This window comes from Mixophyes fleayi, chromosome 4 (assembly GCF_038048845.1).
Source record: "Mixophyes fleayi isolate aMixFle1 chromosome 4, aMixFle1.hap1, whole genome shotgun sequence".
Classification (NCBI taxonomy): Eukaryota; Metazoa; Chordata; class Amphibia; order Anura; family Limnodynastidae; genus Mixophyes; species Mixophyes fleayi.
The window spans coordinates 81122360-81136538 of NC_134405.1; the positions used below are offsets into that span (position 1 = coordinate 81122360).

Below are 14179 nucleotides of genomic sequence, written 5' to 3' on the forward strand. Positions count from 1 at the left end.
GGTACATTGCTAATGTCCCTGTCACACAGCTTGCGGATTACGCCGTCTGTGTGATTGGATGGTCTGTGAAGAGATAAGGTTTTATCACAATGGCATTTTTCTGATGTTTTCTTGTGGGAATCAGTTTTCTGATAATAAATAAACCTGTGACAACCTCCCTCACTGTGTGAAATAATGCAGAAAAACATCATCCCCGTTACGTGTCGGGACACCTCCACCCCTAGACATCAACAAGCTGTATTCTCTGTCGCTGCAAAGAGGGAGATAATTAGGGGGCGCACCACCCCCTTGCGACAAACTAGAGTTCAGCGCTGCTCTCTGCTTTCCATTTCATGGTATTAAGATACCAGCAATCATTTAACAGTGAAATATAGCATTGTGCTTATTTATCTATCCACTATGCACTATTTAGCCCCCACCATAGAGATTCCAGTCATTTATTTTAAAATGAAACAATGTCTGGGAGCTTGTTTTATATACATATGTTTTAATATATCGTGATGGGCCATTGCCTTATATGCAACAAAAACACATATATTTTAGAGCAGATAACAGTAATAGCCAAATATAGTAAAATCAATCTGTCTTCTTCTTACTGTGTAAAACAACACTGATTGTGGAGGTTCGGACTGTCCATTGAAGATATTATATGTAGACAAAGCCTAAATAGGACCCTATAGCATCTATGACAGGGGCGGATCTAGAAAAGTACTGTACCCGGGGCGATTTAGGCCTCGCCCCTTTCTAACATCTTAGGCTGCCGACAGCTGCACAATATGTGCAGGTCCGTCCAGCCGTGACAGGCAGGGACAGTGTGCTGCTGTGTTTTAAACACAGTCAGAGCAGCCGGGCAGCACACTGTCCCTGCCTGTCACGGCTGGACGGACCTGCACATACTGTGTAGCCGTCGGCAGCAAGCGTCTGCTATGGGGGGCGATCGCCCCTATCGCCCCCCCCCCCCCCCCTTCCCCTTGGATCCGCCACTGATCTATGATACAGAAAAACCTGACAAAATTACCTTATTGCCAACTAATATCACACCATAATTTTAAGGGATTGTACACCTTTGTAAAAACCCCTTTTAAGGTTTGTACATGCCCCCCCTCGTGTGTGCCATCCCACTCAATCCCCACCTAAGCGATCAGTGCTGTGGAACATAGCGATGTCCTTTACATAATGAGTGGAAGTTTGAATCTCCATCGCAGATCTCGTGGTGATCATGTGACTCTCACATCACATGACACACGCTTCAGCTAGGAATGCCTGCTGCTTCAGGCTCTCCCAGTGTTTTAAGTCCCTTAAAGTACTGTAATTAGAAGTGCTGACTCAACAGTAAGTATAATCTGGGTTAGAAGAATCAGATGAGATTACTTGCTTTAAATACAGATATGACTGAGTGATTGATTGCACTGAAAAAGGAGGATAGAATTACAGAAGTCATAAGAGAATAATTTGGGTAATATGTTTCAGAGCTACATTGAAAATTGAAGTGAAAGCAATGGCATGGACATTCTTAGTGGCAGGAACTGGTCATTATACAGAGCAGCCTTTGCCTGCTTGTGGCTCTCCAGCTATTGTTAATACAAGTTACAGCATGCCTTTAGATTAACAGGCCTATTTATTAATTACAGAGAAGCCCTATCTCCGGTGTAAACAGGTGTTTTCGCGGGAGATAAGGTATCTCGCTATTTTAGAAACCCTCTTTCCATTGATAGCTTTTGCTGGGTATTGCTGGCCATCTCTTTTCCGGGGTCAGAGAAGCTAATTTAACAAACACAACGGCAGTACATGTCTCAGGATGACGATAGCGGGAGTAAATTATAGGACAAATAAGGACATTTTAAAATAATTATATTTTTTTAAAATATATTTCTCGGATATTCTTTATCTATATTTTTTGAGAGGAACTTGAAGCCCAAGTCAGTACAGCGATAGGCATGCTGGCACTTGTAGTTCTACAAGAGCCAGCATGTCCCATCAATGGATGTCAGGGTGTGCTGGGACTTGTAGTGCCACAACAGTAGCTTACATGTTGGAAAGCCCATTAATATGCATGGGCTATTGAAATAAATGGGAAAAGCATTGAGATTGTTAAAACAAATTCCCAGTTTTAAATCTTTCAAAATTCAATTGATTTAGACTAAATAATATTTCTTTACTTTACTAGTATGGTGATTTAGAGAGATTTGTCTATACAAGTTTCCCCCTTTAGATGCTGACAGGGCATGCTTAGACTTGTAGTTCCACACCAGTTTGCTTGCCTGTGAGTTAGAGCAGTGACTATGAGATCTGAATATTCTATCCCTCCATCTAACAGTTTGCCCTAGTGGAAGGTTTGGACGAAGCTGTGCGGAGGCGTGTGCGTGCAGCAACAATGCCACCTGCAACCCCATTGATGGCTTGTGCCAGTGCTACCCCGGCTGGATAGGCAGCGACTGCTCTGACGGTAAATAGCACTCAGCCACACAACACTCTTTTGCTCACCATCTCTGTAGAGAGGGCATCAATGTGGGAAAACACATTTTACTGATGTCCCGTGTTGGTTTGCAGCATGTCAGGACACATTGTTCATGCATGTACTGTATGCAAATCTGTATTGTAGCAGGATACAGGACAAGTGTATTTCCTGACACACCACAGCCCCCTAGTGTTTCGTCTCACATTCTTTTCCTTGAGATGAGATACTGCTAATGTCATTTATTGCTGCGGAGCCAGCATATCCCGCATAGTGATACAATTGAATTACATGTTATATAAAATAAGGAACTTGCAGGAGATGCTGATCTGCTCCTGACTGTGCTTTAATTGACTTAAATAATAATGTTTTTGTTATTGGCAGTGATGGAGGAAACCATAAGCCCATTTATAGTTATTTCTACAAATGTATTTTTTTCTCGTTCAGTAGGACTTTAAGAATAACATCCCTGTGTGTATGATGCCAACCTTGGGCTTCATTTAGAGTTGGAATTAATACAGGTAGAAGTTACCAGTTTGCACCTTGGCAAAACCATGATGTGCTTCTGGGGGTAATGTAAAACGTGCAGACATTTTTAGAGCTGGAAGTGAGTGTCTCCTAGATCAACTCTAAATCACAGTGTAAAACTAAATCTGCCCAGTATTTGTGTGCTACGTGCAAATGCAGCCAGTATTTACAGTCTGTAGCTGGGTTTGCTCATGACTCTCATTGAAGCCCCATAAGTGCTTACTGGTTTTGTTTATTTTTGGTTTTCCTCTAGGATGTGACTCATTTAGCTTAAATTCTAGTAGTTTAAAAAGAAACATGGCACCTGCTAGTGTACTGGAATTTAAAGATCATTTGTTTTGTCAACTGCAAGAAAAGCATATCTGTTGCCCAGTGTGTTAACATAGAGATGACTGGTACACATTCATGTATTTTTAACAGAATGTCCTTCTGGTCTTTGGGGTCCGGATTGTATCCACACATGTAGCTGCCACAATGACGCTGAGTGCAGTGCATATGACGGAGAATGTAAATGCACCGCTGGATGGACGGGGCTGTACTGCACTCAAAGTAAGTGCAATCTGATAGATGGGTAACTGCCTGCTCTGTATGTATTGTCTGTGCCGATATTCTGTTCCAGGCTTAGGTAGGGAATGACTCTCCAGCTGTTATGGGACTACAAATCCCAGCATACTCTAACAGACAGCAGTTGTGAGAGTATACTGGGACTTCTAGTTTAGAGTAGAAAGACTCTTGGGTGTATATTTACTAAACTGCGGGTTTGAAAGAGTGGAGATATTGCCTATAGCAACCAATCAGATTCTAGCTGTCATTTTGTAGAATGTACTAAATAAATAATAACTAGAATCTGATTGGTTGCTATAGGCAACATATCCACTTTTTAAAACCCGCAGTTTAGTAAATGTACCCCTTAGCCTCCAGGAATTTAATATATAATGTGGAGTGAAGCAAAACAGGCAAAACTCCTTTTCTTTCAACATTTGTCAGAATTTATGATATTGATCAGTAGTTTTGCTGTTTGTAAAGCGCCCGGGAAGCAATTTTCATCTGCACTCATCACTTCCTGGGCACTACCTGTCTAAAACGTTTTTACATACACATCTCTTATTTTTAACAAATGCTTTCTCGCGTAGGAGAAATTTTAAAACCCATAGTTTTGTTGAAACAATATTTCCTTGGCAGAGCAGAAATGAAGGGCATCTCATGTCATTCCTCCCAACATTGTGGGGCATATTCAATTCTCGGTGGAAATGCAGAAAATCTGGTGGTAATAATGGTAATCATGCGCGGAAAAACAGTTAAAACGGGAATTTACTCGCTGGATTTCAGCTCGCAGCTCCCTGAGCCAGGAGCTGAAATCCAGCTAACTATTACCGTATTAACGGTAATAGTTTTACCGCGCGGGATTTCCCGACAATTGAATACGCCCCTAATAGTTCAGGAGTCGGGACATCTGCACAGGAAGGGGGTGTGGTCATGTTTATTGTGGGTGTGCCCTTTCACTTTGGGGGTGTGGTGCTTCAGATGCAGGGAACCACCATCTTTTCTTGCCTTATAAACACTCCTTTGATGGCATACGCACTTGCCGCTGGTAAACATGACATTATCTAGTTGGACATATCTCCCAACTGCTAAATCGGGACAGAATTCCTGATACTCAGGACGGTAGGACAGTCCCACTGAAATCGGGATAGTTGGGAAGTAGGTTACGTTGAATACAAAACTGGGAATAAATTAGCTTGGCTGTTTTCAAGCTGTGGAATAACCTTACTCATGAGCTAACTATCTCGATGTGTAAATAGAAATCAATTTGCTAAAGGAAATGAACGACTTAGAACCCATGACAGCCTTTAAGGAAGACTACCAGTTTATTGTGCTTTTAGAAAAAACACTGTTTGTAAATTGCAAGGAAAGAGATTGTTATCCAGAGCAACCAGCGGCAGCTTCACTGTAATTTCTGTAATACAGGTTGGAAAATGAAAGTAAATTCTGGACGGTTCTGGGTTTCAGTATATAGGATCCAGATTTCATGCATATGCACAAAAATCTGATCTTTGTTACCTCCCTGTCCATCAGCACAGCACTGTTACCTGGGTACACACCTATGAATTATCGTGCTGCTCACACGATTCACGACTGTTCAGATATTGCAAGAGTGTACACTCCCACGATCATGTTTTATTGTACTAAAACCAGGGCCATCTTAACAACATTATGGGCCCCCGGGCAAAGCAGTGCACCGGGGCCCCTAGATATAGATATAGATATATAGATGTATACAGATATAGATATATAGAGATAGAGATAGATAGATGTACTTGCTCAGTGACCATTGTAGGGTTTTTTTGCAGGTTTTTTTCTTTTGCAGGATTATTTATTCTCATTAAGAGCCGTGCCTATGGGGCCCCCTTGCCTGTGGGGCCCCCGGGCAGCTGCCCATCGTGCCCATTGGAAAAGATGGCCCTGACTAAAACACATTGCATCTGTTGATTTGGTTTTATAAACTTCCTAAAAATCACAATCAACTGAGAAACAATTACTTGTCAGGCCGTGGTTATAAGAAATGAACATCCCAGATCTGAAGGTAAATTGAGTAGGTGTGTACGCATGAATATTGGCATGCTCAACGGGACTTTCAGTCGTTTGTAAAATCGTTAGACATTGGATCTGAAGTATGATTGCATAGCTGTTTACCCAGCTTTACTGTTCAGTGTCCAATATATGTTTTAAAACATGTCTCAGGTCTGCTTAGCAAAACTGTGTTGTTATGCTTTGGAATACAGTAGCACTAAGTCCCCTTTGTACTTTGAATAGTTTGTTAGACTATAGGAAGGAGCAGGTAGAAGCCAAGTGTTTTTCTGTCTCCAGATTTGGAGTTTAGCCATTATGGACTTACTACCCCCTGTTGGTGTTTATTGTGTTTCTTTAGGGCATTTTCTCATTCACAGTTTACATCAACATAGAGTACCTGTAAAAGTCAATGTCAGTATGCGTTTTTTTTTATTAACTACTCAATAATACTAGTGTCACATTGAATTTCTGTACAGCCTAAATCAATGCCTTGAATAATATATATGGGATTTGTTGAGCAAGAAAATCTAAAATTCAAACAGTTTTCTGTAAAATGAACAGTATATAACCGCTAAATTGAAAGGTCTGTAGGGTGTAAGATTGGTTAGATAGGGGGTCGCATACTAAATGGCTGCACTAGTCCAGGTGGAAGAGGAGTACATGCGTCAGGGTGTACAGAAGGCAGAGTGCCCCTGTCGTCTGCATGCAGATGGGGCCGTATGTTACAAAGCAGAGGGCACGTAGTACTTACAGAAGAAAAACAAAACAAAGGACAACTTTGCAGGATACACGCACATCAAATTACAATTGGTAACCTGTAATTATCTCATACTTACCTACTATCCCGGAATTTCTGAAAGGCTCCTGAATTTTGGCGAGTCCTCCTTGAAGAGTAGGCATCCTCCCAGACCAAGATGGAGCTGGGGCTCCGCTCCCTGCTAAAAGAATGCCGTGACATTTGTGGTGACGCAACAAATGGCAATGGCGTCACCCCTCCCCTACTCCCCGTCACATCATGAGCTCAGGTCTGAAAAGTCGGCCAGTATGAATTATATGTTTGTGGGTCCAGTGTTATATTGAGGTTTGAAACATGCAAATATATGCTGTGGGCACCACTTGTGACAAGTATAATCTAAAACATCAGGTTTGTTTTGTGACAAAGGGAGTGGTTTGCTACAGGCCTCCAAGAGAGGAGTCGGGTATTTAGCTGACCGTCTGCAGGGCAGTCTTGCAGACAGAATTACACATTTGTACAGCAGTGCACCTAGCTTAAAGAACTACAGGTGGAGGACATCTGTGTGACAAATTAATAGTATAGGGTTTGATTAACTTACATATTTTGAAGTACTTTCGCGTTATCTCTTTTCGGGGTGTCTGCAGTGAGTCTAATCAAGCAGAGCACCTGATGAGAACTCCTTTATAAATACCAGGTGATAGTCACCTGTCCATCAAGCCAGAGCTGTTGGAGGAGTTTAAATTATTTAAACCTGTATTTTTCAGTTGTTCAGGTTGACCAATGCCAGATAGTGGCCGGTGTCTAGGGAGCTGGTCTCTGTTAGTTTAGCATTGGGGTCACGAGAAAGTGTGTGGAACTTTATGTTGTCAATTACACTGCCATCCTAACAATAAAGCAAAGTATAAAGCAAGAAGTTGTTCATGTGTGCATCACCAGAAGGGATCCCTTTCGCTGTTTTCGCACCTTGTGTGCACTCCCATAAAATATGTATATTTGTCTGGGATTTTCTGCTGTGAGATGAAATTGCAGCCCCTTTAGAAGACCTGCCTGTGAGCTACCCCATGTACACCATACTAAGTGATGTCTAACCACTTGGCTGCCTGTATTTATAATAAAGTGTTCACTGAAATCCGTGTTCTGGTTTTGGTTTTGATTTTGGATCTAGATTAACTTCGTGTTTTGGTTTTGGTTTAGGCAAAAACGCCCTTGTGTGTTTTGGTTTTGGATCCCGATTTTTTTTTTTTTGCTAAAATCACATATTTTTGCTTTTTTTCTCCTTACATTATTATTAACCTCAATAACACTAATTTGAAGTCATTTGCAGTCAATTTTGACTATCTCACAGGTCACAATATTATTTTCATACACTTTCAAACAAAGACTGCAGCGACCTGGCTGGTTGCTAAGCGACAGAGCAATGACTCAAACACACGACAGTTCCTAGCACATCTAGGAAACATTGGCACACAGTAGTGGCAGAAAAGAAAAGTGGTGCAAGATGGAATTGTCCTTGGATCATGAAACCAGTTATGGTTCATTTGTTCGCGCTACCCATTCCTTGGATAACTGTGGTAATTCTACAGCTAATACATGGCAATGAGCCTTAACCCCCAGGATGCGTGCTTTTATCTGCCCCAGACCAATCCAGGGTGCCAGACAATGCACTAAAAAGAGCCATTGTAATTCACAGCAAAAAGCAAGTTCATCCCTGAGCTTCGATTCAGCCCCAATTCCCAAAAAATTACAATATTGTTAGGTACCTTTGACGTAAAGTGCAGATTTCAAACACTTTGTGCAAATACTGATGAAACAGCAGCAAAGTGAAAGGTAATGCATATACACGTCTATTTAGACATCCATGCTTACATTACTGTGGCTTTACAAATGCTTCAAATGACTATACAACTGTTGTTAGGATTTGGGTAAAAATAATTCCACACATCAGAGGTGGATTTTTTGGTCTTATGCCCAGGCATGACAATGGCCTTCTTCTTATCACGTGCAAGAACTGCTTCCACTGGGGCAGGACTTACACAAACAACATCATCCTCATCAGCGCCCACAAATATCTCCCTCGTCCTGTTGAAATTCCAAAGTGGCATCCTCAATTTGTGTATGACCGGCTACACTTGGGCTGTTCATGCACACATCTGCAGAAATGTTGAAATGGGCCTTCTTTATGGGTATACTATCAAAAAGGTCAGGATTACACATAGCACTCATGGATAGACTCTCCTCAGGGATTTGTGACATTTCTGAATCTGAACATACATTTTCCTCTAATGCTTTACTGTTTTCTTCCAGCTCGGCTTTTACACGTAAAAGTATTTGGACACCACTTTTGAAATCCGAATGACAGGGTCTTGCTTGGTCACGACTGACCTTACAAGAAGATGCCTCAGTGACCGTTGCAGAACTAGCACTCATAGAGAAAGGCGAAGGCCTCATTCTTTCCTTTCCACTGCGTGTGTAGAATGGCATGTTGGCATTTTTTTTTCTGCAGGTAACTTTGCCTGGATTACAGGTCTTTTTTTCTTGACCACGGTGAAAGGTGTTTTTTTATATTTTTGTTTCCCTGACTTACAAACACTATGCACTTTAACATAGGCTTTAGCAGATAATGTAGAGGGATTACTATCATCATGACTGGTGCCAGCAGCTGCTTGGTGCTCCTGCTCTTCTGTGTACTACTGTGAATTCATTTTGATAACACTACAATTTGACTGCAAATTCAGAAGACCAAGCCTGCTAGCCCTGGTATTTCAAATTCAGCAATGACAATTAGCAATGGAGCAATGGAGCTCTCCTCTTTGTGCGTAACCTATAATAACACCGTACAATTTGACTGCAAATTCAGAAGACCAAGCCTGCCAGAACTATTAATTCTATTTCAGCAATGACAATTAGCAATGGAGCATTGGAGCTCTCCTGAATGTCACTGGCGACTTTGAAAAACACTGCTACCCCTTCTCTTTCTTTTCTACCTATAGCGCTGCCCAACTGCTCTACAGACTGCCAAGAACTGTGCTACCCCTTCTATGGCCTTCTGTGAAATGGTGCTGGATCGCTGCGGAGGGCGGTACTTATAGAATCCAAAACTCTTGAGATCCGACGACGTAACAATGACGTTTTGCCTCGTTTTCAATTCCGAGGGCGCGCGAAAATATCGAGCCGGCTCGGCTCGGTACTTGTATCTGCTAAGTTCGGGTGTGTTCGGTTCTCTAACTTATAACAAGTTTCCCAGATGACTCTCCATATTTTGATTGAACAACAGCGAGACAAAGGAGCTGTGTTGCGTTCATACATGTGATTTGTCAGTTTTAGTCTTTTAATGACTTCCCTATGTGCATATTTTCACGCTGAGTTTTGTTTGCCTGACACTAAGCAGACCCTCACAATTAAAATGACTGTTTATCTATCCTTCAAGTAGATGTAAAAATCCAGCCTGTCTGCTATGCCTCACAGACATTGGTTCCATCAAATATCGCCATGCTAGATCCAGTCTTTTGAACATGACAAGTGCATCATATATGTCTTCCTGGTTGACCATGTATGACCTGCTCCAATCCTTCTATCGTCTACTAAAATTCTGTGCATATCTGCAATCCCCCCATCTTTGCATGCTCAGGACAGGGGCAAACGCAGGATTTTTAAGGGTGGGTTCCCCCCTGGCCCACCCCCCCAAAAAAAAAATCTAGAGAGAGCGCACCGCCGCGGACGCTTCTTTGTCAGCGTCACGGCTGCTGTACAGTACAGTGCTGCTGGTAGGGACAGTGTTTAGCCCTCGTTCGTTGGCGGAGGGGAGGGGTTTCTGGAGAACCAGAAACACCCCCCTGCGTGCGCCCCTGCAGGAGGCACAATGGCACAGTGGGTAGCAATACTGCCATGTCTTGTTGGAGTTTTGTGCTTGGTTCCAAACACGACCAATAATTAATATGTTCTCCGCGTGTTTGTATGGCTTTCACTGGGTGCCTGACTAGTGACTTTGACAGGGAAATTAGATTGTAAGCTCTGCTGGGACAGGAATTGATGTGACTAAATAACTATTCTTTGTACAATGCTATGAAATAGGCTGGTGCTATATAAATAAAGGATAATAATAATGTACTATCAGGCTCAAGAGCTCAAAAGTGGATTATGTCACAAATGTGCAGAAGCAGCTTTTAGGCAGTGACTATTTCACGCTTTGTAAACGCTTCTTTTTGCATCTGTATTTCTTGTGGTGTGTCACCATAGTTAATTCATTTATTGACTAAAGCAGTTAGAGGGTAACGTTTAAGGATTTATGGCTACACAATACTTTTGTAACCGCTAAAGTGAATAATGAGGAGACTGAAGAATTCTGGAAATTTGGCCAAAGTAACTAAAATGTGTATCTTGTATTTTTACACTTGTGTATCCTAGTTTATACCAGAATTAACACCCCACTCTTGGGGACAGATTAGGATCTGGAAAAAAAACATACAGTAAACTGTTTTTTTTTATGATAAATATTTTTATGACTGTGTTTGTTTATTAAGTTATAGCAGTTTTTTATGTTTTACTCCATCTTACAACAAATGCTATTAAAATAATTTTGATTACTGGCATATTCCAGGGGTATTACAGAAATATCAGTGCATAGATTCTACCCACCTCACAAAATGTTGTCAAAAAGATGCCAACCAAGCCAGTTTAAAAATACCAATATCGCAATACCACTTGCAACCACCGGGTGACAACCACTTCCACTAAGACTTTTTTATTTTTACTATACAATGTATTTTGTAGACTAGGCTAGGGCAGGACTCCTATAACATGTATGTACATTATATGTACACTGCGCATATATAAAAATGTGAATTACCGAAAGGTAAAAGTTGATGTCACTGATGAAAATGGGATTTTTCCTCTATGATCTTCAATTATGCTGTACTAGGTGCATAATCATCCTCTCAGAAATTCTTAATCTGCTCCTGTTTGTTATGCCACTATCTTTTGACTATTGGTATTTTAAAAATGTTGGACAAACAACGTTTTATCATATTGCTTACACAGCGATAGCGCAAGCCAAATCACTTTGCCAACAGGAATGGTTTCTTATTGCTAGTAGATTGTCTTATATATACTAAGCTTTACAGCCTGCAAATTAGCAATACGCAGACACTCATAAGGTATTAGGTTATATACAAACCAACGAGATTTGGTACATTTTCTGTAAAGAACTGAAGCACAGGCAGTTACTGGACGCATTGAGATTCCTTTAGAATGTCTTCTAAACATGTCTCTTGCAGTAAATGCAATCAGTACTGTGTACTGACTCAATGGTGATTATTTGAACTATTTTTAGTTTCATGCCTTTCTCATTTGGAAAAAACACACATACATTGCACAGATTGGCACGGACCCATACATAAGTGCAAAGTTACCTTCATGTTATAGATCCTCCATTAAAATAAGAGACAATCATTTCATTGTGCTATGTGTGTTTAATTCTCTAGGGAGAAGGGGTGCCTATCTTATTACACTATTTTTATTTATGTTACGATTTTGCTTTAACATTCCGCACTGTACTTGTAAGTTTACATTTCGCTTATTTTATAGTCTATGAATAGAACTGGGATTATGAATTTTCCACAGTATCTCATAGTCTCAAAGTAGAAAATAGTTTTATCCCTTACATCTTGGTCATCTGCATTTAAGTGAACTCATGTACCTGCATATACACTGTTGTAAAACCATTAACAATGATCCATACAGTACACAAACACATATCCATACAGTACTTCTCACATTACTGCCACCACCTGATGGGATAGCAACATTGCAGGTGGTGTCCTCAGATATTGGCTGGTGTGAGTGGTGATGTGTGTGCTGCAGACACTGCCTGTTGTGGTTTGCTGTATCAACTGTGGTCCATATGGGATAGGTATGGTGGTGGGAACGTAGTCCATAGAACTGATTCGTTCCGTGTGTGCCGAGCTAGGAATGTCCTTGAGACTCTTGAATTCCGGGTAGATCTCCCGGACTTCCGGAAGAGCAGGCAAGTCTCCCACATCCTGCAAATTGATAGCCAAAATGAAGCGATTGGTGGTGAATCATGTCAATTTGGCCAAAATGATGTGATTCACCTCACCCCGCCCTCCCCCCACACCCTCTCTCCATGATCTCCTGGAGGCCAACTAAAGAGAAGTATGTGATATTGTGAGGTAAGAGAAAGTTTGTTATCAGGGTTCAGAAAACAACCTACAATCTATTCTAATCACCTACCTCAGTTCTCTGAACCCTGACAGCAAACTATCTCTTAACTCACAACGTCACCCCCTCTTACCCCTAGCTTAGACACAACACCACGGCTACCTACAGATAAGTATAACGTACCACAGACTGCAGCTGCCAAACATGCTCTGATTTTTTTGTGGGCAGTCCCAAGTCAGTTACGTGACTTTGTTGTTAGAAAGAGCCTCTAATGCAGCCTGTGCTCAGTAATGTTATTATTATAGCTTGTGTTCAAAGCACAACCTTCCCAGCTGAGCTGCACAGAAAAGGAAATAACGTTATTACCATAATGAAAAACAATGAGTGTGCTCTACTGCAAATGGTAATTAGGTCTATGCTGCTAGTAGTAGACAATGTCCAAGGGATAGACATGACCCAGATTGATTTATGCATGAAGAGGTCTCAGTACGTGTAGCTGTGTACCCATATGTTTACCCGTATGAAGGCTGTAAAGTTAGAGGACATGTACTCTGCATCTTTATGTCACATTTTGGTATATTTTGCACATGAAGAGCTGGTTCATCTGCCATAATTTTCCATCCTGCATTATGGGCAACTGAACGTAAGATACAAATAATAAATTTAAATGTCAGAAGATTTTCAGGACTGAAGATAATTGAAATCCAGTAGCGATCTGGGGTTTATATTATATGATATAAATATATATATATATATATATATATATATATATATATATATATAATAGTGCAGCTAACTTCCTGTTAGTAATCTCATTCAAGGACACTGCAATCACGCTCAAAACGCTGATAACAGGAATCATTATCTTGCACTTAGCAACATAGCAAATGTAAATAAAATGTGAAAGAAAGTCAAGACATAGTGGTATCCACATGTACAGTATTTTCACCTAAGATCATTAAGGTCACCACACCAGTAGCTTAGAGCACGGGTGCAACACTCTAATAGCGGTCCACCCGCAGTCCTCTGCTCTGTCACTTAAAAGTGCAAAAGCAGTGGCATGGACTAGTGATGTGTCGAAACATTCAAGGGCTTGTGAAGGATGGTCACCCTCTGCTATACCATCATATCTCCCAGACAGTATATTTTACATTTGTTTTCTCACATCCCCGGTGACTACGGCTGCTCCTGTATTTCCATGTGACAATCAGTAGATGGCATCTGCTAGTGCTGCAACTAGCTATGGACACCTTGCATAGTAACCCAGGGCCTGTGAATGGTGTGAGGGAGGTTTCCAGGCATGAAGGAGAGCAGTTGGTTTCTAACAGGTCCCTGATAACCAAATAGATATTTATATGTGAGAAAAGTGCTATTGTAAGTTTGACCCTTTCAGCCTCTGAGCACCAATGCAGACCTGTGGTGATCCCACCCCTGACAAGTACTAATATGCTGAAGACCTGTATTGCTATGTCCTCTGAGATGGGAACCCCTACTCATCCCAGTCCTTCCCACCTCCAGTAGTAACAGGTGATGTTATGGGAAGATCTGTACTCGGGCACAGGTCGGTCATTAAATCTCTGGGACTATATCAGTAATTATAACAACTGTTCCCACCAATGGAAATCCCCAAAACATGACCTGTTGAGAACCAGAGGTTTAAAGCCCTGCTCCAACTCATTATTTGTATGCAGGGTGCAAATTCGAATATGATC

The 14179-nt window shown here is 41.3% G+C and overlaps 1 protein-coding gene across 7 annotated transcripts in view; it reads left to right on the top strand.

Annotated features, from left to right (window-relative positions):
* MEGF11 (multiple EGF like domains 11) overlaps positions 1 to 14179 on the top strand; it is a 236177-nt gene that overhangs the window by 200332 nt on the left and 21666 nt on the right. For all 7 annotated transcript variants that reach the window (XM_075207608.1, XM_075207614.1, XM_075207613.1 and 4 more), the window contains 2 exons: positions 2318 to 2446; positions 3404 to 3532. In XM_075207608.1, coding sequence (XP_075063709.1) covers positions 2318 to 2446; positions 3404 to 3532 — 258 coding nt within the window. The remainder of the gene's footprint in view (positions 1 to 2317; positions 2447 to 3403; positions 3533 to 14179) is intronic.